The sequence below is a fragment of the Pollicipes pollicipes genome, unplaced genomic scaffold (genome assembly GCF_011947565.3).
Source record: "Pollicipes pollicipes isolate AB1234 unplaced genomic scaffold, Ppol_2.1 Scaffold_2555;HRSCAF=2994_pilon_pilon_pilon, whole genome shotgun sequence".
NCBI classification, from domain to species: domain Eukaryota; kingdom Metazoa; phylum Arthropoda; class Thecostraca; order Pollicipedomorpha; family Pollicipedidae; genus Pollicipes; species Pollicipes pollicipes.
In genome coordinates, this window is record NW_023596136.1 from 575,841 (window position 1) to 597,362 (window position 21,522).

General features: G+C 50.6%; 1 protein-coding gene across 1 annotated transcript; it reads left to right on the plus strand.

Annotated features, from left to right (window-relative positions):
- Positions 1-15,220: 15,220 nt before the first annotated feature.
- Positions 15,221-19,167, plus strand: LOC119107213 (metallo-beta-lactamase domain-containing protein 1). Its single transcript, XM_037230611.1, has 4 exons — positions 15,221-15,474; positions 16,470-16,645; positions 16,717-16,956; positions 19,156-19,167. Exons 1-4 carry the CDS (start codon positions 15,315-15,317, stop codon positions 19,165-19,167), a joined length of 588 nt encoding a protein of 195 aa, XP_037086506.1. The 5' UTR covers positions 15,221-15,314.
- Positions 19,168-21,522: the final 2,355 nt, after the last annotated feature.

The following is a 21,522-nucleotide window of genomic DNA, read 5'->3' on the forward strand; positions in this document are numbered from 1 at the left end:
GAGAGGTCTCCCGTCCGTGATGTACTCAGATAACGCACGGACGTTCTTGGGAGCTGACGCAATGTCCCCAACCTGCTGTACCGCGAGGGTCAGCGAGTCTGCGGCCACAGCCGCGTGGACGGCGCCAGATGTGCTAAGCTATCTTGCGGGCCTGCAGGAAGCGCTCGCTCGAACAAATCAGCTCCTGCAGGAGAACAGTGTCGCCGCCCACGAGCAGAGCAAGTTGCGTTGCGACGCTCGTATCGTTGAAAATGTCTATGCTGCCGGAGACCGGGTGTGGCTCCGAAAGGAGGCGCTGAAAGGTGGGGAGGTCCGGAAGCTAGCGACGCGTTGGACGGGGCCCTATCGTGTAGTCGCAAAGTTGAGAAACTGGACATATCGAGTTGTGAAGGAAGGCGGCTCGGCGGAGACAGTTGTAGACCATAACAGGTTAAAACCCTGCCACGCAGACCCAGAGGAGCCTCGAGCGGTCGCTCCCGCTCCTCCCCGGCAATCTGAACGTGGGCGGGTATACGTACCTGTCCGAGCGCTCGCTAACGGGTCGGGCCCATCGGGCATTGGAGGAGACGCGGTCCACCTCGCTCCGCATGCCGGGCGTTGGCCGCTGGAGAGAGCTTCAGCCGAGCCAGCGGAGTGCACGAGCGAAATAACAGGAGGCGCTGTGAACGCAGATGGGGTCGAGGATTCTGAAGATTGTCTGTCGCCCGCTTCAGGTCGGGCTTGTGGCGAGGGGCAGGTGAGTGGAGTTGGACCTCCCGAGCGCCAGAGCCGGTCTGGTAGGGTGATCCGACAACCAGTACATCTGAAAGATTATGTGCAGGATTAGTTGTAAGTTTAAGGTGGTAGTTGTCCGCCTGTGTCATGTCGCCACGTATTCGTTGCCGCATTGTTCCAGGTGTGATTGATAAAGGGCTTTACATGTCTGCGTTCTGTTTGGGTTGTAGAGCTCCCAACCCAGGTCGAACACGCGTGTGTAAAAGGGCGGTGCCAGTGGCGGGACTCGAACTTGCTTCCTTCCCGCAGACTGAGCTGATGAACATGCCTCCAGTCGATACAATGCGTCATGTTATCCTAGTTGTGCATGCTGGTGTTGGTTCGGCATTCGTTGGTATATGCCTGGACAGAACGGGTTCAATCTGTGCCAAAGGAATACCAGGTATGACTGATCGCGCTGGCTTGTGTCAGTCACGTGTAATGCGTGTGTGCATAAGAAGTGGCGTAAATATCTAGAATTCAAGACCGTGCGGTGTTCTGGTGCCAATGACGTCGCGATCATCACCGTGCTTAGTTTCTGGGGCGGAAACTTGCCGGTGGGGGGGGGGGGGGTATTATGACTAGTATTTAGTGGCACTGACCCCGACGGCCGTGGCGACGGCCGTGGCGACGGCCCACCCACCCCGGCCGGCAACCATGGTAACGGGCCGAGTGCGCGGGGAAGCGCGCGGAACAAATAAATAAAATAGACTTGAAGCCGAGCTGCGAGTGTGTATGGGTGGTGTGGATGGTAAGTGGAACCCATGACAGAAGAGACCGGGAAAGACAGACGTTTAGATTCCTATCATCTGCACTTTTTATAAGAGCACTGAATGCGGTAGTGCTAATTTTTTATTATGTGACTTCTTCCATTGTTTCTTTTCACCAGGCGCACAGCCAGAAGGAAGGAAGGGGTGGCGGCGCATGGTTGACAAAGGCCCCTTGATAGTGACAGACCCCACCCAAAACAAAATCACCGGAAATGACGCATTTCTCACTTAGGATAGGTTCTTATACTTCTGTTTTTATCTTCTTTCACTGGAATGGTGGCAAGAAGCTACCGCGAGATCGGTTCTGCCTGAAGTTTACAGCCAATAAATTGAAAAACTTCTTTAAACACGATATACTATTTGAAGCGACTGCATGGTATAAATCAACAGTGCAATCCAGTTTTCAATGGTTGAGTGAGCTTTCCTATCCGATAGAGCTCAGAAGCGTGATCAAAACGTTTATCTGGGCTCTACAGACATTACGAACCCCGCGAATGTAGATCGAAATAGGTCAACAATTTATATTGATTTAGCCGAGCCATGCTTTTCAGGTAATATTCAACATTCAGTCGAAGCTCGTAAGTGGTAGAAATGGTTTAATATGGTTTTAAACAACATCTTGGCAGCAAAACCCACGGCATCAGGCGTTGCAGTCTCGATGGGCCACGCGGCGATGACACGTCTGAAAGGAGTACCTTCGAACGATTAAGGACATCAAATATTGCAGTTCAAGGTTAGTCCAGGGGTATATTTCATATGCACGATTTTTGTATTGATAAGACCGGGCTGGCCTTAACAGCACCGGGAAGCGGTACTTGAATCTGGTAGTGGAATTGGAAGAGTGAAGGTAGAGGCTCTATTTTTCATGTTGCTCAATTGTTAATCTATCCGGAATATGACATAAAAGTCGTGAAAAGATACACCGAGCACTCTGAACGATACGCATTAATTTTGAAAGACATTGGTAATCACAATTTCACGACGGGCGTTTTCCCACGCACAGCAGCCGCCTTGTGCCACTTGCAGAGGCCAACGCCGCGCGATTTTACCAATGTAACGCTTCAGTCTTGTGGGTAGCGTTCTTCCTTTCACCAACGTCCATCAGAGAACGGGCGTGAAAAAGTAACTGTATTTGGTCGAGGTCCCCTTCACGAAGTACAACGTCGCGACCCTGGTCGTCGGGCCCGCGTCCGCCTCTCTCTGACCGTCACTGCCCGTCTGACGCTACGCAGGATGCGTCAGGTTATAAACGGTGGGGCCGCTGGGGGGCGCTGGCGGACGCCCTCCAAGCACTGGGGATAGGGCGTTCTCGGACCTTCGACGTTGTGCAATTCTAATGCGCATGTGAGCCCGCATGAAGCAGCAACAGAGACGCGCCATGTCGCAACCCTTGCAAAAAGTGACTACGGCCACGGGTACCCACATCCGGTTTATCAAGTAATTATGATACAGAGTAAGCAGGGCAATGCACCCGCGTCAAACGAGGCGGTCTAAGTGCGTTGTTCTCGTTAGCGAGCCGAGCGTCCCGCTGACGAGTTGACAATTGCGCGGCACCGACGCGTATTGGGTTACGCGTTACAATAGGCCCAGCTAACAGCAAAAGAATGATAGCAGGGCAACAGCTATCATTAGTTGGCAGCAGTGCTGTCAACCAAGTACGTAGGGGCTCGGGAATAACGGCTGACGCATCGCGGACTTCGTGAGCACGCACTGAGACGCAGCATAACCTAATCAGCGCACAGCGCTAGATCTACAAGCCCAAAAACATGTAGCATAATCTAATCGAGCAGAAAGCCAGTACCAAAGAACGCAGGGCACAGAGCGTGCGTTCCGACGCAAAGCATACATACAATACTAAACACAGGTCGCACACGCTCGGGTGACATATGCATACGTCAAATACCTACATTAGTACACCAGACGGTGCGCAGCGCTACATAGTTGCGGCGGTTTGCGTAAACACTGCATATCGATCGCACATGTATCAGACACCGGATGACAGCTAGATAGACGTACATTAACTTAGGCGCGCGGCGGTATATACATTGCTAGCACATCTGGCACGGGAGAAATGCTGGGGAACGGGGGCGATAAACAAACGTGTAGACCTCACATCTCGGGTCGAACCGATCGCGGCGTGGCACGCGGTTGCGCGGGGCGACGAGCCACGGCGGCCAGGACATGATCTGGCGAACCACTCGCGCGGGGAGTAGTAGCGCCGACGGTGATCACTGCAGACCCAGGCACGGTAGACTGAGACGCTGCGTGTTCCGGTGCAACAGGGGCCAAGGGTATTTCTTCGGCCGGTGCTGACTGGGTTCCGGTCATTTCATCGGTCTGGGCTGCAGGGGAGTGGGAATGACAGCGGCGTGAGCGGCGAGTAAGGTACAGGATCAGGCTCCGAATAACTGGACAAATATGACGCATGGCGCAACAGCCAATGACGACAAAACCAATGCTAATTACCAAAACGTATATGCTATATTTGAAGGACGTCGGACTGTCACTGCTCAGCGCGAAAGCGGAAGGCAAATCGAAACATTTGGCAGCGGGTAGGCCATGGACTGTGAGTTCAGGCAATGCGGAAATGTTGGCGGTCGTACGATTCAGCGAGGCGTTCCAAGATGAGCGCCAGATAGGGGTCGGCTGATCAGGGAGTGTAGCTTGTACGTGAAACTGAGGAAGCTGAAGCTGAGATTCGCCAAAGTGATATGGGGGCATTAAAAGTATATCACTATGGGCTGAACATCCCGCATCGAGTTCCAGGACGTTTATGTTATCCTGAACTACGAGAGTTTGACTCGACTGGTTTGCGGCGCAAACCGTAGTGAGCCTAAAAGGGTTGATAGAGACCAGTAGCCACTGACCATGTCCAAGATAATAACCCTTTGGATCGTGGTTTCTAAGTTGTACCATTGGAGAGCATAATTTATGGATAAAAGCCTCTCCTTTCCGAAACAGAGCGACTAGACATGATACAGAAGATGCCATGGAGTACGCAGGTTTATGTAATTGGTAGAATGGCAATTTAGCAAGCAAACATGTTTGGATCTCGCTGTCCTCAGGAAAGACGTATTGTGGCCGATTTTCAGATGCCATGAGGAATGAAGACGTTTCCACGGTATATTCCAGAGAGATATTATGTACATCGTGTGGGACGCGATATTTAAAGAATTTGTAAACGTCAAATGCATGCGTAACATGCAGTCACGGGATATAGAAAAGCACATGAAAGACCAAGTCTTTCTGTACCACTTTAGGTCGAATGAAACGGATGTACTGACCGAGTTCCTGTCGTGGAAACGGTAGAGCGAGAGTCGTGGGAAGTTCTTTTTCAATTGTCCACAGGATTGTTTGGAAATTCCTTGTTGACAGCAAACTAATGTGTAAAATTCCAACTTTTGCGAGAGCCAGTTTCTTGTCCAAACTATTAAGTCGATATTGAAGCCTACGCAAAACTTTAGATAGCCCAAGAACGGAACCTGACACGTATTCGATATACGTGGCAGTAATTATGACGTCCATTGCCTGGTCCATATGATAGATTACGTCATCGCGAGACTTTGCAATTTTCCGTAAAGCATGCGTTACTTCAATTAGCTGTTTGCGGTTCGTTCGGACAGCGATTTGTGTTGAGTTTAAAACAGCAAGAGTTCCGTTGAAACTGCGCTAGAATTTTTTCTTCTTTGCCTAAGACTGAGACTTGGGCTTGGAGATGATTTAACTCCTGTTCGGTAGCAGCGCCAAAGAGGTAGGACATGACGTTTCCTACTCCGTTTATCAATCCTCGACGGGGTCGGCGGGGAAATGGTTTCTGTAATATCTGAGGAAAAGCATCATAAAGATAGACGGTTTTGTCATGTAGTCCTTGGATAACATCTACCAGGCGTGTTATTGCTTGATTGACCTGCAGCGTGGCCTTGCTAGATAATTGTTGGTAAAGGTGGTCCGCGGAGCCTTTAAGGTTATGCGTTGCCTTTTCTACTGAATGTAGCTGTCATTTTATTAACGAGGTGTTGACGGAAAGAGTAATTGCCCACGAATTGTAGCTTGGGTTAATTTTGCCCATTGGTATAAATACACGACCGGGACCACCTGAGGAAAGGGTTAAGGGGTCGGAGGAAGTGATGCATAGCATCAGGATAACTGCTGGCTGCCAGAACATCCTGTAAAAGTCAGAACTTTCTTAGGATTTTGCGATGAACATCATTATCAGAGATATGGCGGTAACGACAGCACTTTGCAGTTTACGCCAGCTACGAATTTGTGCCGGAGCATTGGTCTCAGCATGACCAATGTCTGGGTCGTCTTTTGACTGAACGGCATAAATTCGTGGCCTTTTGTCCTCATGTGTATCATCATCCGGTAAAGGACTGCTCATATCTCATCGTTTGTGACCGGCTAGACGGGTGCAAAAACCATCCTCATGTCGTCGCGCGGGGATTCGCGATCGCAATGCGTAGCCATGTGAGGGTACAGGATTACTGTCTACTCTGTCCGATAACAGTGTAGCCGTCTGATCGGTAGTCTGTTCCTCACAGGGTGGTTCTCCGTCATTAATCGTTTCCTGGTCCATATTGATATCGTCAGCACCATCGTCATCTACTGGTGGTACGTCTGCAACGGGTGTGTCCTGCTCGTGAGCGGTTACCAAAGGATTGTCGTTGCGAAAAGCTAGCTTTGCTAGTCTGGGGGGTTGGACACGAAGCGATTCTGATTCAGGTCTCATATGAATTTCAATGGGACGTTTCACGGTGTTGTAGATATATTCCAAACGTCATTGATATCCTTATTTCGGAGATTTTCAGAATAAACCAACTTGGTTTTATGGGTTGCCATATTTTGATGATATAATTTTCTTCTCCGATTTTTGCTACAATACGAAAGTAAGGTTTCCAATGCAGGGTGAACTTCGAAGAATTCCCTGTCCTGATCGTAGGATCGTAGTAATAAACCGGATGGCCAATTTGAAATGATGCTTGAGCACTTTTGTCAGCTAGCCTTTTGTTGTGATCCCGTGCTTATTGAATATTTTCTGTGACATGCTCGAATGCGTGATGGAGATTTTCGAACATTTGGGGAACATACTCGTTGCCAGAGTACTTGTAACGGGGTTGCATCAAAGTATCTACAGGTAAAATCGGATCTCGGCCGTACATGAGAAAATAGGGCGAGTATTTAGTTGTTTCATTTTTGCTAACCCTGTAAGCAGCTAAACATGGTTGTAGTATTTGTTCCCACTTCGTGTGTTCCTCAATAACCTTTTTGGCAATTGTCTCATTCAAGACCTCATGGAATCTTTCTGTCTTTCCGTTGGTATGCGCATGGTAGCTACTCGTGCGTATCCTTGCTATTCCTAACTCTTTGTTGACAGTATGTATAACCGCGTTGCAAAACTCCGTTCCCTGATCGCTCAGAATTGATCGAGGGCATCCATGGCGGGGTATGATTTCATCCAAGAGTATTTGAACTATTGTATCCGCAGTTTTGTTCGGGATGGGGTAAGCTTCCGGCCATCCAGATAATAAATATACTACCGTACAGATGTACATGTTTCCTTTGGACGAGATTGGGTGGGGTCCTGTCAAGTCAGTGCCGAGGTCAGTCATCGGACCACTTGGCATTGGCATTTCTTGTAATGGACGTCTTTCCTTTTTGAGCTTTTTCATATTACACTTTTCGCAGGTTTGGACGTATATGTTAATCTCCTTTAACATTTCCGGCCAAAAGAATGACTTCATGACCTTGTCAGTGGTCTTTTCGATGCCTAAATGGCCTCCAAAGTGTCCATCATGCGCCTCTCGAAGGATGGTATATTTGAATTTTTCAGGAACAACTAGTTGAGCTCGGGTCAAAGGACGTGTTTTTGTACCTGACGCTAAATGCTATAATAAATCATCGTCCACGTAATATCCTTTTACTTTATCATCGTCTCCCTCAAGTAATTGTTGGATGATTTTTCCTAACAAAGGATCTTCTTTTTGAGCATTCTTTAACTCTGTATCTGTCCAAGCCATAGTAACGCGTTCGATATACGAAACGTCCTTTATTTCCTTCTTTTGTATCTGGAAATTGTCAAGTGCGTTCATTTCTAAAGCATCAATTTGTTGGTCATGCCAATCTAGCCGTTTGCCATCTGACAAAGTCTCTACTTGTTATGAATTTGGAAGTCTAGAGAGGAGATCTGCGGGAACATTTTTAGCACCACTGATATACTCCATATCGCAACCGTATTCACTCATCATGATAGCCCATCTTTGTACTCGAGGACTCTGCATTTCGCTTGTTAAGATATGTTTCAGCGTTTTATGGTCCGTATAGATTGTTAGCTTGGCTCCTAAAATGATAGGGCGAAGTTTTTGTAGGCTGTGCACGATAGCGAACGCTTCGCATTCTATAGTCGGCCATTTCTTTTGTGCATCAGTAATTGATGAGATGCATATTGAATCACTCTCTCTTGATCCTCTTGTTTTTACATCAACGCCGCGCCTAAAGCGTATTGCGAGGCGTCTGTAAATATTGAAACTGGTTGGGTGACGTCTGGAAAGGCCAAAATTGGGGCTTCGACTAACCGAGTCTTGAGGGTATCAAATGCGTGTTGCGTTTGATCACCCCATTCGAATCCCGCATTCTTTCGCGTGAGTGCTATCAAGGGTCTTGCAATTTCGCTGAACTGTGGCACGTACTTTCTGTAATAGGATGCCATTCCAATAAATCCACGGACTTCTCTAAGGTTTCTAGGCGGTTGCATGTTGTTGATGACTTTGACTTTGTTTGGATCTACGCTAATTCCTTCATTTGATACTATGTGTCCCAAATAATTTGGCTGATCTTTTAGGAATTCACACTTTGATATTTTGACGTGCAGGTTCGCGCGTCGTAATCGGTCGAACACTGTTTCGAGATGCTGTAAATGTTCCTCGAAAGTGGCGCTATGGACGATAATATCGTCGATGAAGGCAACTGCAAATTATTTGACATCATATGACTTTGACGGCGTTTATCAGATTTTGGAAGACTGCTGGGAGCCTGCTTAACCGAAAGCCATGCAATTGTGCTTGAATACACCTGCATCTGTCCTAAAAGCGGGTTTTTCTTTATCTTCCTCTTTGATCGGAACTAGCCAAAATCCCACTTTTAAGTCCAAACAGGTGCGGAATATATATTTTCTTAAAAAATGAAGGATGTCTTCGGCGTTAGGTATGTTGGGGGCAGGTACTACGGTAACGGCGTTTAGTTTTCTGAAATCTACACAAATTCTATGTGAGCCATCTTTTTTGGTACTACAATCACAGGCGATAGCCATGGGGAGTTGCTTCGGCGAATGATGCCTGCTTTTAGCATATCGTGTACGTGTTTATCCGAAATGGCCTTTTGAGTCAGAGGAATCCTATAGCGCTTTTGTCTAATGGGTAGTTCGTTTTGAGTGTTTATTACCATTTCGGTAAGTTTGTTGTTCTGCTTCTACATGATTGACTTCAATCTGTTCTTCTCTTTTGAAATTGAAAGGCTTACCTAAAATTTGACCTTTCCGAAAATAAAAATGCCTGCCTGTCTCATTCACAATAGCCCGGGGGACGTGCTTGTTTTTAGCCATTTGAACAATTGCATTTGGTAAGAAAATTCCAGCCTCATCTTCAAAGCATGGGGAATACGTAAGTTGCGTCAGAATAAACTGTTTTCCAGCAGTTTTACTTTTCGACGGTCGACATGTAATTTGAGCTGATGACCTAGGATACAGATGGACGGTTTCTGACAGTCTTACTATATTAATTTCTTCTTCCTGACAGTTTTGTTTTTGCTTTAGAGGAAACAGCGCTTTTCCAATTCACAGTACCTGATTATTGAAATCTAGGGTAGCTTTTCCTTCATTGAGGAAGTCCACGCCTAAAATAATGTCGTGGCCTAGTCCTGTTACCACACAAACTGAATGATACCTTCGGGTTTTACCCAATGTAATTCGAATTTTTGCCATTTTTGTGACCTGAGGTCGGTCGCCTGAGGCAGATACTAAAGGTACTCTTTCCTGACATGCTTCCTTTATTAAAGCGTCGTCACATAATTATGAAAATTCGTCGCTCACCAGCGAGAGCTGAGCTCCACTATCCAAAAGAGTACAAAACCTGTTTTTCCCTTTGCAAACGTCTATGAAAGGACATTTCTTGTTCACGTCTATGTTGCAAATTTCACCTCTCGACTGAATGGAGGTCCTACTAGTTTTCCGAACGTTCCCGTTCGTCTGCTTGCGGGGTCTGTCTACGTAGCTGTGCGGCATATTTGCGACACACACGTTGGATGTGGCCTGGAATGTGGCAAAAATGACAAATGAGCCTATGGTCTTCAGTAAACTGACACCTAGATCGTGCCGAGTCATCTCTATAAAACCTGGGGCTTGGTCCGTGATGGGCTTGCGTCCTGTGAAAATTTCCTTGCGGTGGTCTACCTTGTCCAGAATGGTTGTGCGGCATGAAACGTTTTGGTTTTGGTACTGCTTTTGAGGCATGTACTTGTACTGATCCGCTTGTTGCAGCTGCACTCCTTGGGACGCTTTCGTTTGGTTTCCTTGCTCCATTTTGACTGCTAGCACATTCACTGTCTCCGTAAGCTGTTCAATTTTTTTCTGTAAGGGGTCTGTGGCTAGTTTGACCAAATCGATTTCCATAGGCTCCTCTCTGTCCCGCATTTCTATTTGCCTGTAAAATTTGTCCTCCATGAGTGCAACACCTAAGGCGGCGTTCAGAATCAAGGGCTGTTGGCGAAGTAGTTTGTTGGCAATCCGTTTGTCTACGAATCCTTTCATGAACAATTTGGCCAAAGCTTTCTGTTTGTCTGGGGTGTTTATATGGTTTCCATACACTTCGGTGGCTAATTGGTTTAAGCTCTCATAAAAGGACTGCACAGGTTTGCTCGATTTTTGAGTGGTACGGTTCAGTTTTTGTTCCAAAATGTCGGGGTCACGCAGGTTGGAATAAAAACGTCTGAAGAGGTCTTTCATTTGGAGCCACGTGCAGTTGTGCTCTCGGTTGCATAAAAAAAAGGTGTTGCTGTCTCGGTTACGAGACGTCCTGCCGCGGTGAGCGTGATTTTATCGTTGCCATTGCAATCCTGATGAATGCGATCCACGTCATCCATGGTGCAAGTTTCCAGCATTTAAGCCGTCAAAATGTGCACAACCGGTAATGATGGAAGTTATGTTAAAGAGGTCGCACAGATTTGCCAAGTCTTTTGACACATTATGCGACAGCTCTGTCGAATGCAAGAGTTCCTTCGGCAAGGGAATTTCCTGAGGTGCATGTGCCATGGTGTTTTGAGAGGATTGTGAAATGGAACACAGGATAGTCAGCGCCGTACCTTATTGATGAAGTAGCCCGATGTACCGGAGATCACCAGTCCTGGGCCGCGTGCTCGTAGATAGGGGAGATGGAAGGCTGCACGTCGAGCTCGGGTTCGGCGTATTCAAACTGCGTCGTCCTTCCGGTCGTGTTTTCCGAAGTTGCAGCGCTTGCCTGGATGGTAGAGGCGGTTGCAGCGCTTGCCTGATCGGCAGAGGCGGAGATGCTCGTGGCCTTGTAGGTGGCGAGGAGTCGGCGGCTGCGCTCGCTTCTTGTTTCGTTTACAGGTGGGTAGATTGTGCGGTTCGAGGACCGTTCCGCTCCAGTTTCGATAAAGACGGGTGTTCCTCTTCCTATAGCGATGCTTCTGTTTTCCGAATTTTCTTCATCCAGTAACGAGACTTCAGGAGCTTGATAGTTGTGGTGAAAAATAATAGGATTTTGGAGCTGTCTGAGACATGTTGTGCAGCGACGTTGGGCTTTTTGATAATGTTTTTCAATCAGTTTATCGAGGCCTGCTGCGGAGTGATTGGCCAAGGAGAAGCCACAACGGCGTTCGAGGCAAGGAAGGCAGGAGCAACGGTGGTAGGCGTAACAAGAGGTAGTGATATGATCACAGTGACACGTATGACAAATGCCAAACAGTTGGCAAAACTCCCGCTTGTTGGGATCGTGGCAAGAGCACAAATGCTGCCTTTTCTTTCGGTAGTTTTCTGACTATGTGCAATCATAGGCACACAGATTGTCTAGAATGCTGGTCTGGTCAGTTGCAAAACTGTCTTGTAACAGCTTCCAGCAAGTACATGTACCATAGGCCAGAAAATCCAGTTATTTACCCGTTATCCAGCGACTCGAATGGCTTGCGTGGATGGGTATTCGGTGTTGATAATCCGCAGGTTCTTGATCCGGGTCACGGCACCAATGTAACGCTTTGGTCTTGTGGGCACCGTTCTTCCTTTCACCAACATCCATCAGAGAACGGGAGTGAAAAGGTAACTATATTCGGTCAAGGTACCCTTCACGAAGTGCAGCGGCACGACACTGGTCGTCGGGTCGCGTCCGCCTCTCTCTGACCGTCACTCCCCGTCTGACGCTACGCGGGATGCGTCAGGTGATAAACGGTGGGGCCGCTGGGGGGCGCCGTCGTGCGGCCTCCAAGCACTGGGGATGGGGCGTTCTCGAGCATTCGACGTTGTGCAATTCTAATGCGCATTTGAGCCCGCATGAAGCAGCAACAGAGGCGCGCTACGCCGCAACCCTTGCAAAAAGTAACTACGGCTACGGGTACCCACACCCGGCTTATCAAGTGATTATCATACAGAGTAAACAGGGCAATGCGCCTGCGTCAAACGAGGCGTTCTAAGTGCGTTGTTTTCGTTAGCGAGCCGAGCGTCCCGCTGACACATTGACAATTGCGCGGTACCGACGCGTATTCGGTTACGCGTTACACCAAAGCTGCAACCCAGGCCATCGCCGTTCCTGTTTCTGATATTGCGGGCGAACAAGCTCAAACCCTCTGATATTAATTGTTTCACTAATGGATTTAGCAAAAGAATGAACGTTCTCAGGCGTGCACGGGATGGGCTTGTTCGTTTTTTTTTAAAACTCATTTCGACCCACCCTATTCAACAACAATGACACCCTTTTTTCGTTGCACGCAAGGGGCCCATTTGAGAAGAACACTAGGGACACATTATTGTTTCCGGTAAAGGACTGAAGAGCCATTCTGTCCCACCGAGGGGCGTCTTTCGGCTGCCATTCTGGCGACACGGGGCGCCGGACGGCATCTCCTGGTCTATCCGGAAGCCTTCGAGGGATGCATCATGCCACGTCGTTCCCCTTCCTGACACTGGAGGTCTTTTAACCCGCGCTGTTGACTCCGGATAGACGCAGGAGTCCTGATTGACTAAACAACATTCCCAATTGCTGCAGGTGGTCCTATAATTGTCACATGGACTTCAGTGCTGCAAATGTTGAAAGACTTATTGCTCGGTACTTGGTCCCTGGCTGACAAAGGCTCCTTCCATTGGCTCAATGTGAACATTCATCATCATTCATTCATCAAGTTCTCAGGTTTCCTTTCATTTACAAAGGGCCCCGACCAACACAAGAGGCCCTCTAGTGTTCGGGGTTCCGTTCCCGTCCCCATTCATCAAATGTTCACCCGTCAGACTTGAGTCCCTTTGATGACACAGGACACTCGATTAAGCACTGTAGGCCCCTGACCGATACAGGAGCCCGGACTGTTGCAGGAGCCGCGACCAATGTAGATCGCGGCTCGCTTTTGTCTCTGCTAGGAAAATGGGCCCGACAGCTCATACTGGCACGGAGCAGACTGTTGGGTGTTGGTGACCTCTGAGCGAAATTGAAAACCACTGTGTTTCAGGGGTTCCCAATCCGTGCAGGAGGCTCTCTTACTGACATTTGAGATCACGGCCCTACGGACGGGGTTCCTTAATGTGACCTACAGCCAGCCCACTCGGCCCTTCAGCCATCCAATCGGGTCCTTCATGTTTGGTCTCGAGACCTTTTGGCCCCTCTTTGGCCTCCTCAAACACCACTCACAGCTGACTCAAGGTCACTTGTCATCACGTGACCTCTATTAGGCACTGTGGCCCATGACCGACACAAGAACTCCTCACTGTGTCAAGGACCTCGAGCATTGCAAATCGCGAACCCAGGTCTTCATAGCCTGATTTTTTCCAGTGCCTGTCATTCCTGCTTGGGAAATGGGCCTCCTGGGCTCAAATTAACAGCGAGCTAACTGCTCAGTTTCACTGGTCTCTGGCCGACTTAGACAGCCGCATGGTTTCAGGAGGTCTTCAAACGCTCCAAGAAGGCCGTTCACGAATATTTCAGGTCACGGCCTTACGGGCCGGATTATTTATGTGACCCACAACTAGTCCTTCCGGGCCTCATGCACTCAAAGCCCTTAATAAACCTGGATGGTCGGTTCAGGCGGGCCGCCCGAGCCCCTCTTCGGGCCTCATCGAAGACTGCCCTTGGTAGGCTCGGAGCCCTTCGCGAACACTGGACCCTCTATTAGGCGCCCTGTAAACCTCCTGCGGCCCCGGCCAGTGTAGATCACTGGCTCCGGCTTTGAGGCTGATTAGAAAGTGGGCTCTCGGGCCCACACTGACACGAAGCCAACTAGGCGAAACCGGTGGTGCCAGAGATCTCCGATCGGCGCAAATGACCATCTGACTGTTGTTTGAGGACACGTTCCCGCAGGCCGCGGCTCCTCAATAAGGCTTCGATCAACTCTTCGTGCCGTAAGACCCTCCAATCGGGCCCATGATTGCCGGAGCCAGTGGACCTTCCAGGCTCTTCGGGCCTCCTCGAACACTGCCTTCGGCCGAATCGGGGCCACCTGCCAACACAGGCTGTAAGGCCCTGATAGACACTGGGGCCCTGATGGACGCCGGGGCCAATGTAAACCACTGGCTCCAGCTTTATTCCTGTTGCGAAAAAGGCCCTCAGGCCATGCCGCCACGGAACCGACTGTGCGTTACTGTTGGTGTCTGACCGACTTATAGCCCTTTTCAACTCAAGGGGCCTCTGATCAGCGCGCAGGGACCTCTGGCTGGCGTTAGAGTGCCGGCCCTGCGAGCCGGAGCCCTGAATACCACCTCCGGCTGGCCTTTCGGGCCTTAATTGTAGGCCCCGAAGATGGCATGTGCCCTGCGCGTTCCCTCTCTGCCTGCGGTACCGCATTGGACAGGATATCGTCCAAGCGCCATTGAGTGGTAAACGTTTGGTGCCGACCGGCTCCGTGAGCCCAGGGCGTGGGAATATCAACATGTTTTAACCTAACCAACCAACACAGGCCCCATTAGGCGTTGTGGGGCCTTGATTGACACTGAGGCACTGACGGACACTCGGGCTCAGACCAATGTAAATCGCTGGCTCCAGCTCTGTCCCTGTTGCGAATAGGCCCTCACGCTCATGCCGCCACGGAGCCGACTGTGCGTTACTGTTGGTGTCTGACCGACACATAGGCCCTTTTCGACTCGAGGGGCCACTGATCAGCGCGCAGGGACCTCTGCCTGGCATTAGAGTGCCGGCCGTGCGAGCCAGGGCCACTGAATAGGACCTCCGGCCGGCCTTTCGGGCCCTTAATCGTAGGTTCGAGGGGTGGCACACGCCCCTGCGCCTTCCCCCTGCCTGCGGTACTGCATCGGACAGGACATGGACCAGGCGTCATCGAGTGGTAAACGCTTGGTGCTCACCGGCTCCGTGAGCCCAGGGCACGGGAATACCAACATGCTTTGTCAACCGTTTTGTCCCTTCCTTCTTGAACCTGTTGGCGCCAACAAGGGCCAAGGTGCTAGGGTTGGCGCACGAACGACATTTTGTCCACGTGAAGTTCTGCCGCGCTGGCCATCGTGTTATTAGATCACGCTAGTTGCATTGTGTTTGTTAGCCACATATTTCCTGGATATAAGCAACTACATCGAAAATGTCGGCCCCGAAGGTGCACGTTCTTGTGGATGGATATTCTGTTCTAGAGGGTGACGGGAAATCAATGCGAGCAAACTGCACTTGTTCCGTTGTGGAGGGACCTCCACACATTATTGTGGATACCATGACTGCCTGGGATGCAGAAAAGGTACTGCAAGGTAAATACATTGACGTTAAAAAGGCAGCGTAAATATCAAAATTGAACACTGCCCTTGAAGAATATTGGAATGCAAGCAGGTGTGTAATGAGCTAATTTTACAGGTATCTGTGTGATGATCAGTGATGACAGTGCCCCAGTATGCTATAAAACATGCTTTGTGTAACATGTATAGGGTAGCAGCTGATTCCATGCAAAAAATTCAGAATCATTTCATAGTTCTTCCATGAAACTTAACAAGGTATGCCAACATGAAGTGCTTTCTAAGAATTGTAAGCTGTGAATACTTAGTCTTCAAATGCTATTGTGCTTATATCTGCATGGACCAGGTGAAGCTTTGTGCAGGTCTTATATATTGGATACATAAGTGGGTAATGATTTTTATATCAAACTATGTCTGCAAATGGTGAATTCTCAAAAGTTACAGGTCCTATATTAACATGTTCTGTGTGCTTTAGCTTGTTTATGGACATCTTGTGTTTGTGACAGGGTCTCTGGTAAATGTTTTGTACGAGTTTCAATTAATTATGAGCTTTTCATGAACCAGATCACCCCGGCTTTGGGTCTTGCATGGGTTTTGGTTAATGACTAGTAGGTCATAGGCCTCTAAATGTAGGATTCTGAAGAATGTGGAGTATGGCCAATGTTGTGCGCTTCATAACTGTTTTTGTGATTACCAGCAAGTTAGGCTTGTGTAGCAAGTGGAATTTTATTCTGGAATATGGATGATGATCATTGATGATGGGCATGAAGGATAGTTATTAAGGGTAAGCCTGAGCCCAATGATTACAGATTCTTGGTGCAGGTATCCTTCAATACCTTGCTTACCCACACTTAATAGTGATATCTTATTGATGGTCCCTGAGGCAAGCAGTGGCTGAAATAAGCTATGACCTGTGATGATAGAAAACACCCTTGATGTACCTGTTTTCTCTCAGGGCTATGATCATCTGATATTGAGGAGCAATGCATGTCACGTGACGACACTGTCGGCAGGCCTGTCGTCACTCGGTCTCCAGCCAGAAGACATAAGCTATGCTGTCGCCACACACGGACACTGCGATCATGTGGGCAACCTGAACCTGTTCCAGGCAGCCACCCATGTGGTGGGCACGTGCGTCTCCCGGCGGGACGTCTTTACGCTGCACGACTTTGATTCTGGTGGGACTGTGGTGGCCATCCATCCACCATCTTGGATAAAGGCACTGATGCTAAATTCAGACACAGACTACGTTGCTAACAGTTTCCTTTGTTTCATGTCCTCCAAAGCCGTCAAACCATGCAACAGTCGGTGGCACCTGTGGCAAACCCAGCATTGCTCCCCTGGTTTGTGACGCCTCTGCGCCCGTCCGCAGAGCCGTACAAGCTGTCCGAGTTTGTGGACGTGATCGCGACGCCGGGCCACACCAGCGAGGACGTCAGCGTGCGCGTGCGGAGCCGCCACCAGGGCCTGGTCATCATCGCCGGTACAGCGTGCGGCACCGCGGGCGGCGTCCGCCAGCTGCCGTGAGGGCGGCGCCGGCCCGCGCCACTGGCACAGTGGTCCCATCGCGGGGCACTGTTGGCACGGCTGTGTCACGGCATTCGAGACGACTGCACGCCTCCGGCTGTACGCTAACAGGTCCACGTCATAGCCCCATCAGGCAGCGGCATGAGGCGGGTTTTGGAGTCGCGAAGTCGCCATTTTCGGCTTTGGGTCATTTTCGACGGTTGAACGGCCTCGACCTTGTTTCATTTCAAACGGCAGGCTTTGGCTTTGTGTCGTTTTTAGAGATGGCTTTGGCTTCGGCTGAAAATTTATTTTTATGAGGACTGCAATTTCGATTGCATGCGATCTTGAGCTGGTGGCTTCTGCCTTCTCATGGTGGTTTGTTTGCTGCAGTCGCAACGTTGCCTAAAAAAGACTGCTGCCGTCAAAACACTGCGATATGCGATACAGTTTGTCGAAGCTTCGACGTGTACATGGTCGGAGACCCCCACATACCCGGCCATTCCAGGACCAATGAACGTCTGACGATGGCAGGGGAGCGAACTGTCCGATGAGTTGTGCACAGACTGACACGCCAGACGAGAACGACGTTTCTAGGAATATCGTCGGTAATGCTAACGAAACCGCCAACTCGGTTTGCAGAGTCTTTCCATGACATTGTCCGATTCCATCCAGTTTTAGCCAACTGCGAAAAGAGTTTAATATTCCCAAAACACTGCGGGAGTGGTTGAATTTTCCTACAACAACGCTGTGCACTTGACTCCGCTTCGGCTTCGGCCTCGTAATTTTAAATTGTTGGTCCGCTTTAGCTTTCCGTTTTCTAAAATCAAAAGCGCTGAGCCCGACTTTGGCCCCATGTGTGCAGAGTTCAAATCCATGCCCTTGCCTTAGCTTTGGATTTGACTTCGAAGCCCGAAGTCCGGATTTATTTCGATGCCTGTGTTCCACGCACGTGCTTTGACGTATCGTCACGGCAGACGGCACGACTTCCGTTCATGCATTTGCACTTGCTCACTTCCTGAACGCGTCTAGCGGGGCGGGCGTTTGATGTCCTCGTCATTGAAGCTTTACGGCGCACACGGTCTCAGCTGCTTAGACTATCCGGCGTCACCTGCCTCTCACCCTGGCAAGAAGGGGCGTGTTATAGGTGTCAGGGGCGTAAGGGCATCAGACGTTAATGAATGAGGCATCGGTCAACGTACGTAGTCAATTGTTCCCCTCCATTTGATATATTTCTCCTATTGTCTTGTGATCCAAATTGATGCACGTGGGACCTTTCTCTAATTTCAGCATGTTAGCACCGAAAATGTATCCTCATACGACTTATATAAGGAGTGGGCCCGAGTGGGCCCGGCGGGTGACCTCCTTAAGGAGGCCCTGGATGGTCCCAGCGGCTGACCCCTCTAAGGAGGTCCTGGTTGGTCCCGGCGGGTGACCCCTTTAAGGAGGCTCTGGAGGGTCCCAGCGGGTGACTTCCTTAAGGAGGCCCTGGTTGGCCCCCGCGGATGACCTTAGAGAGGCCCTGAATGGCCCCAGCGGGTGATCCCTTTTGACAAACCTGTTTGGCTGGTATTGGACTCTGCGACCCGACACTCTGCGACCACGTTCGCGTCTCACCCGAGCGGAAGTGCCACCTATGACATTGCTGTGACCGATGTAGACTGTTGGATTAGGAGGGTCAGTGTGACCCCAGTTTATAACCGATGCGGCCTTATGTTCGAGCATTGCGAGCGTGACTCCTGACCTTGGAACTCCACCCTCTCTGCGGTGTGGTGAGAAAGCCAACACCCCCTCAGTCTGCGGCCTCAGGTGACCCGTGCAGCCCCAGTCTGAGGCCTCAGGTGATCCGTGCGGCCCCAGTCTGTGGCCTCAAGTGATCCGTGCAGCCCCAGTCTGTGGCCTCAGGTGATCCGTGCAGCCCCAGTCTGTGGCCTCAGGTGACCCGTGCAGCCCCAGTCTGAGGCCTGAGGTGATCCGTGCGGCCCCAGTGTGTGGCCTCAGGTGATCCGTGCAGCCCCAGTCTGAGGCCTCAGATGATTCGTGTGGCCCCAGTATGTGGCCTCAGGTGACCCGGGCGTTCCCAGTGTGTAGCCTCAGGTGACCGTTGCGGCCCCAGTCTGTGGCCTCAGGTGGCCATTGCGGCCCCAGTGTGTAGCCTCAGGTGACCGTTGCGGCCCCAGTCTGTGGCCTCAGGTGGCCGTGTGAGCGGACCCGGCCCCTGTGTAGCCTCAGGTGACCGTTGCGGCCCCAGTTGTGGCCTCAGGTGACCGTTGCGGCCCCATGTGCCTCAGGTGTGTGCGGCTCATGTCTCAGGTGACCGTTGCGGCCCAAGTCTGGGCTCGTTGCTGCATGTGTAGCCGCATGTGACGTTGCGGCCCAGTCTGTGCCTCAGGTGCCGTTGCGGCCCATCTGTGGCCAGTTGCGGCCCCAGTCTTTGGCCTCAGGTGACCGTTTTCTGCCCAGTATTTGACCTCAGGTGACCCTTGCGGCGCCCCGGTCTAGTTACTGCACGGCCCTCATTAGTAACCTCCCGGTGGCCGACGTGAGCCCACAGATGCCATAGCGTGACCCGGGCCACGTGACTGCAGGCGACCGGTTTGAGCGGGAGGAAGACATACGCCGGACCCGAGCCTGTGCCGGTGGCCGGCCGGCAGTCAGGACCCGGACCGCCAGATGGCGAACCGGCGCCGCGTGCTGGCCGAGGCCGACCTCGTGGTGCCGGGACACGGCCCGATGTTCGCCGTCACAGCCGAGCACCGCAGGCTGGAGAGCGAGCGCTAGCGCCGCGTGACCCTGGCCCCGAACCAGCGCCAGATGTGAGGAGAGCGTAAGGTGAGGCCTCATGTCCCCCGTGAAAGAGCGCAGGAGGCAGTGATGTGATGCATTTTGAAAAAGGCGTGGGAGGTAACCGTGTACTTATGCGTGTTGGGCTTTGTTGGCGTTCGTGGTAGCATGCTAAGATAGCTGGGGCAGCGTGATGGTTTGCTTGTCCTAAGTTGTGCTAAAGTGGTGCAAAAATGGATACGGTGGATGCCGGCCGGGCGTTTTTCGCTTGTGTTGTTCATGATGTTAATGTATTCGTGTTTGCAAGGCGATAACCACAGCAGCAGAATCGAAAAGTGTGTGAAGGAACGTAACATTGTGTATACTAGGATGTGAAAGGAAATAAATATCAAGCAAAAAAACAACAAAGAACTACGTTAGGTGGTTTGACCGAGTCAACCGGAACCGTGCAATTATTGGCTTGATCCCCCCAGTATTGATTTTGCAGGAATTTTCGCGGGCCTTTGCTTCTTGTTGCCTCACCGACACTGTCTGTTTGTGTCATGTCATTGGGGCTTTACAACGCACTCAGCTGCTGAGGCTATATGGCGTCGCCTGCCTCCCACCCTGGCGGGAAGGGCGGGCACCGCGGGGAATCGAACCCCGTACCTCTGGTTTCCTAGGCGTGCAGTGGTTAACGCATACGCGTTAGCCACCACACTACCGGCACTCCTACATTGCCTGTTTAGTCGCAGGATTTTCAGCCAACTGGAAGCGTGCTCTTGTAACGGCTTGACGGACAGGGGAGAATGAAGCCAGTGCGTCGACCTGGCGGCCCATTTCCAAACTACCCCTTACGCGGGAAAAAGGCTTGAACTACTCACCATCTCCATGTCACCGTTCGTTTAGACCAGAATCACCTGTTTTTGTTTTGTTCTTGTTTGTTCTAGCACGGCTGCAGACGTCATCCAACCGTGTCTGCCTTCATTATGCTGACGGACCGCGCGCGACGTGCGGTGAACTCTGGCGACATAGTCATGCGGGTGTTCCTGATTCGTTCAAAATGTAGTAAGCCACGGAGAATGACTCAACAAGCCAGCTTTGTACAACGTGGACAGTCCTTGGCTATACAGCGATTCTGACCGACATAACCGATCAGAGCAGCTCGGAGGACGGAGTGAAACCCTAACCGGCATCACTGCCAGACAACTGGCGTCTGTCGAGCTGGAGACCCGAGCTGTTCATTGTGTTCTATTTAATCGAACGAGATGAATTGGAATACCTGGAATTCCAATGGCTCCGTTTGCCGACGATAGCTGACGGCCTGTTGCAGCCTAAAAAGGCAGGTGACGGATATCCGTACTCACAGGATAATAGACATTTGCGGGCATTACCACCGGCCGTTCAGAAAAGCACCGCTCGATAGATACGACGGACGAGAAGCATGGCCAACACCAAGAAGCGGAGGCTCGGCCACAAGGCTGCAGTGTTTTTGTTCCCTGCTCACCGTCATGCAGAACATCACCCACGCGCTTCGAGGCATGCCTGAGTCATCTGCTCCGGGCTGATCAGCTAAGGATGTTACTGCGCAGATTTGTGCGTTGTTAAATAGGTTGATCGCCAGGCTGTCTCCTTATGCACGGTTTCTTTTTCTATGTGCTCATGATGGCCTCATGAGCCGTGAAATCCGTGATGTGCCCAGCATTTCAGCTGAACATCTCACTGGGACGCTCCACAGCAGGCGGTTCAAGCACCATGCCCGCGCGTTCCACTCCAGTGACGTCGGGGTTCGCAGGT